We start from the raw sequence: 5,371 nt of genomic DNA on the forward strand, positions 1-5,371 counted from the left end.
TCATTAAGGTATTGCTTGATTGAAATGCAATGCTCAATAAAGGTACGTAGTGGGAGTTCCTTGAAACAAATTGGATGATTGAGATATAAGTTGTAAAATTACCAACATCAAATAGATTGTTTATATGTGTAACTTATGTGGTAGGTGAATCAAATATCTTTGCACATATAGAATGTGTTTGTATGGAAATAATGTGAAGCAGATATCTTTGCACATATAGAATGTGTTCGTATGGAAATAATGTGCCAATTGGCAGCGAACCAAGCCACTTGATATTGGTATCAAACCAAGTAATGAATAAACAACGAGTACTTGTGGATGCTAGCAATGCTTCATGACATGCTTAGTTTGGTTATGATATTTGATATCAATCATGAATACGAATAAAGCAGCATGGGCAGAAAATAGATGAGATTGGTGTGATCCTTATACATCACAAATAAAGGGAGGTAAGGAACTCAATGAAGTTTGCGGCTAATGAAGGAGCCGCATAATTGGCTTTGTGATAAACATGGTGTAAAGACACACCGTCAAAGTCTGATTGCCTTCAATAATGTCTTCAAAGAATTGATTGAGTGGAAGTATGAGATCAGGTGTTTGCTTTACAATTGACCCGTGCTAGTAATATGAAATCTGTCTCTAAAGTAATCAATCATACACAAGAAACTCCTGTGAACAATCTGATATATAATCTTACTAATTTTAGTTTTTTCCAATATTTCATATTAGTTTATTAACGTAAATATCTGGAATAAGAGCGTATACATAGTAAAGCAACACATTTTTCTATCAAATGAGTTCCTTCTCTTTAAATGGCAAAAATAATACAAAACGTCTTTCGTGGATTTTCATTAACATGTTATTTTTGTGTACACAACTAATCATGCACAACATGACTCATGCTACAGATGGGTAGCTCGATTGTCATGAAACTATTAAATGAAATATTCTCAATTTTTTTTGTTTCAATTAGATGGAGTTTTTATCATGAATGATACATGAACAAAACACAACCTCACACACAATTGGTACTTTCAAAGTGATTGAATTAAGTACCTGAATTCTAAAAATTATCATAATACAACAATTTTAATTACAATTTGAGATTTTAAAATTTGAGAAAAAAAACATTGAAATTGACATATCTTAACGTACACATGCATGTTATTGTAAAAAAATATAAACAAATTGTATCAACATGGGTTTTAGGTTTTAATTTTTAAACCCTAGACTGTGATTGCTTCACTCGAATCTCCTCAAGTCTTGACTCGGAGAAGTTGCATGCTTAATTTTAGACCTTTGGGACTTCGACGGGATTATTCATGCCTTGCCCCCTCTTTATGAGATCAGGTTTACTGGAGTAAGGTTCTTGAGTAGTGGCTTATCCGATGCATATATGTAAATGAAAATCTTCAGCTCCGGACTCCTAGCAGTACCGGCGCCGGTGCCAGCCGAACTAAAATATGATTCTAGACAACAACAATGTGATCGAAGTCTACTTGGTCTCATCGCATCATATTCCATTATCGAGTACGTAGAGTTTCTAGGGCTAGCTCATAGTGTCACTAATTATATGTTATGAACTTGGTCGTCCATGGTGCCAAACTAACGAGCCCTTGCATAACCACGTTCAGTCGAGATAGATTTACATAGTACCATGCACAGTCGTCAAAACCCTAATATAATTCTAGCTCTCAGCATAAACAAACCAAATTGTGGACCATATTCCAATTGGTTGAGCAATCAGTGGCATCGATCATTAACTTCGATTGTCTCCAAGATGAAGCAAATGGTAGTTCGATGCATGGACCAAATTGGTTGGTGGCATCATTAATTTGGTACCGATCATTAGCCCAGTACTGACTGCAACTTGGCCGGACCAATAAGTGTAAAGATTCACGCGTAGATAATCTTTTACAATATATACACACATCAAATTAATACAAATAAGTTATCTAAATCACTTAACTCTTGTGGCGGTTGATATTCAGTAATTCTTTGTTTTAACATAATATGAAAATAATGCAATAAAAGATATCTTCAAATATTTGCAACTTGAATAACTTTTATTCAAAAGTAATTTGATACAAGATGACTGATTGAGATACAAGCAAAGAGGCTAGCTAAACCACACTCTGAGTACTTCTAACATTTGAACGGCTTTGATAGCTACTTTACAACAATGTTACAATAATGCAACTAAAAAACATTTTGATTTTTTGAAAGACTTAAAAAGATTTGAGAATATATGAGTTGTGCAACTTTATTATTTTTTGTTGAAATTTGTAGAACTTAACAAACTGCATCATTATTCTCCACTATTAAATTTAAATCGAATAAAATTGAGAGTTGGGTAAACAACTTATTGTGTACTTAATTCTTTTCTTTCTTGACTATAAAAATAAGAGAGTCAATTCAAAGTAGTTACTTGCATATATGTCCAAAGATCCATTCACTACTAATAAAATTTCAGAAAATTAAGCACTGATAATACAAGTAGAGTTTCTCATTAACCACAACTAGATTATTTAAACTTGTAATCTCTTTAAACAAAATTAAATAATTTAGTAGCAAGAGAACACATGATAATAATTCGATCATTGCACTATCTCATTAATTCCAACATGCACGTTAAACCACTGTAGGGCAGCTCTTTCAGTGGCCTCCAATTCCACCACCACCTCCACTGCCAAATCCCCCGCCTCCCCCAGCTGCTCCGCCGGCTCCTCCTCCGAATCCGCCACCAAATCCGCCGCCTCCACCAGAGCCTCCTCCTACTCCTCCACCAATACCACCACCTTTGCCAAATCCGCCTCCTATTCCACCACCGGAGCCACCTCCACCTCCAATGCCGCCACCAAATCCTCCACCTTTACCGATACCTCCTCCAATGCCACCGCCTTTACCGAAACCACCACCACCACCAATTCCACCGCCTTTGCCGATTCCACCACCTACTCCACCACCCTTACCAAAGCCTCCTCCAGCTCCGCCACCAGCTCCACCACCAGCTCCGCCTCCAATGCCACCACCTTTCCCTATTCCTCCACCTTTTCCAAATCCACCTCCAGCACCTCCTCCAATTCCACCACCCTTTCCAATGCCTCCTCCTTTCCCAAATCCACCACCAACACCATGGCCTCCACCCTTACCAAAACCACCGCCACCTCCAATTCCGCCACCCTTTCCAATTCCACCACCAATACCATGGCCTCCACCCTTGCCAAAACCGCCGCCACCTCCAGTTCCACCACCTTTACCAAATCCACCACCAACACCATGACCTCCACCCTTGCCAAAGCCGCCACCACCTCCAATTCCGCCACCAATACCGTGGCCTCCACCCTTACCAAAACCTCCCCCGGCACCACCACCTTTACCTATTCCACCACCAATGCCGCCACCCTTTCCAAAACCTCCCCCGGCACCACCACCTTTACCTATTCCACCGCCAATGCCTCCACCTTTGCCAATCCCACCACCAACGCCATGGCCACCACCTAATCCTCCACCACCACCAGCTCCACCTCCGACCCCATGACCACCACCTAATCCTCCACCACCGCCAGACCCACCACCAATGCCACCACCTCCTCCGGCTCCACCACCTCCTCCAGCTCCACCACCAAAGCCACCACCACTACCGCCTCCAAAGCCACCACCTGCCCCACCTCCAGCACCACCGCCAGAGCCGCCTCCAAAACCACCACCACCACCCCCACCTGCTCCACCTCCAGCTCCGCTGCCAAACCCAGTGCCCAAGTTCTTTTCCTCCTCATCGTTCCTCACACTCACTACATTCCTCGCAACAACACTCACTGCAAGAACCTGAATGCAAAGCAAAGAAAACAAAGCTAGTGATTTCCTACTGCGCACCATCTTTGAACTCTCCGGTCGAGCTAGCTAGTAAGCTCGTTTGTTAATGCTTGAGTGTTATCTAAGAGTTCTTGCGACTCCTTTTATAGGAGAGCTAGCATATCCATCCTTATGAGATACATGCATGATTCTTTTGCTTTCGCAATAAATCGGGTCTCAACAACCAACTGTTCGCCACATTTAAGTGCAAATGCACCCACCATCATCGATATGCAAAATTTCTATTGGCTACATTTCTGGCTGTATCACCGCAAAAGAAACCCTAAACAGGAAAACAATAGGGTCAGCTGCTCTAAATGCACTCACTTATTGTTCCCACATGGCTAAGCTAGCTCGGTTCGCTTCACTGCAGGTTCTTAATTTTCTTATCTCTGACATAAATGAAACTTATACATCAAACTACTATGGGCTAGATCTAAGTCGACTACGTACTGTTCCTGACCTAAAGAAAAAGTCTCAGACTAGTGTCCTATAATTTAAACAATTTTATTAGCTAGTGGTTGTAAAACCGGAAAACTGGAAAAGTGCTCTGGTGCTTCAGATCTGAAAATATTGAAGTGGGGAAGACAAGTGTTCTATATACAGTTACAAATTACCCAATAGTCGATACTGATCATATCTGGAATTTTTTCCAAGCTAGTTAACTGGGCTCATCAGATTTTGAGTAAGATATATACATCGATTCATGATATACTCATACTATTTGCACTATACCAATGTGAGGACTGAGGACCACCAAGATCTAACATATATTGGGTATCAGCGTAGTTATAGTACCCCGTATTAATAATGTGAGATGAATGAACTCATTCAATGCAAACTATATATATAGATTACATCTAGAGTTCAAACTCACCGTCTTTCAGACAGGTAACATTTTAAGAAGATTTAAGAATCGTAACGATTGATCTTTTATATTCCTTGCAAAGAATTCGTTTTACCTCGTTTAGTAATTTGATTAAATACTATTTTATTTGAACTAACAGATTTATATTTCTGGATAAATAAAATTTGGATTCGGCTATTTTTGTATGATAATCTTTGCATAATCAACCTAAAGAAGAAATGAATCTGATCATCAAATCAAATTTATATACTTGGTGGCCTGCAAATAAAAAATATAAAAATGGTCCATAAACGATCAGTTTGAGTGACATTATAATAAAGAAGTACCGTATATGTGTGTGTGTGTGTGACTCCCAAAAATATATATAAATAGCCAGAGACAACCCCAAAATTAAATCTTCTATGATGTCAGAAACCAAAGATGCATAAGAAAAATATATTGAGGACTTGATCGATGGGGAGGAGAGGTGTTGGCAGATGGATTTAATTGAGGACTTGTTTTCAGCTGAAGAGGTCAGAATTATCTCCAGTATTCCACTTAGCTTAAGACCTTCGGAGGACAGATTGGTATGGCATTTCAATAGGAAAGGGGTGTATAACGTCAAAAGTGGGTATCATGCAATGAGGACGTGGAGAGGAGTTGGAGTTC

The 5,371-nt window shown here is 39.7% G+C and overlaps 1 protein-coding gene across 1 annotated transcript; it reads right to left on the reverse strand.

Moving 5' to 3' along the window:
- Positions 1 to 2,410: 2,410 nt before the first annotated feature.
- On the reverse strand, positions 2,411 to 3,980 carry LOC133707841 (glycine-rich cell wall structural protein). The gene has a single exon (XM_062133317.1). The coding sequence runs from the start codon at positions 3,877 to 3,879 to the stop codon at positions 2,656 to 2,658; it is 1,224 nt and encodes a 407-aa protein (XP_061989301.1). The 5' UTR covers positions 3,880 to 3,980; the 3' UTR covers positions 2,411 to 2,655.
- Positions 3,981 to 5,371: the final 1,391 nt, after the last annotated feature.

This window comes from Rosa rugosa, chromosome 5, assembly GCF_958449725.1.
Source record: "Rosa rugosa chromosome 5, drRosRugo1.1, whole genome shotgun sequence".
Taxonomy (NCBI): Eukaryota; Viridiplantae; Streptophyta; class Magnoliopsida; order Rosales; family Rosaceae; genus Rosa; species Rosa rugosa.

Bases quoted from the DNA above. Each gene is read 5' to 3' on its own strand.
- LOC133707841 (XM_062133317.1), bottom strand. From the start codon at position 3,879: ATGGTGCGCAGTAGGAAATCACTAGCTTTGTTTTCTTTGCTTTGCATT.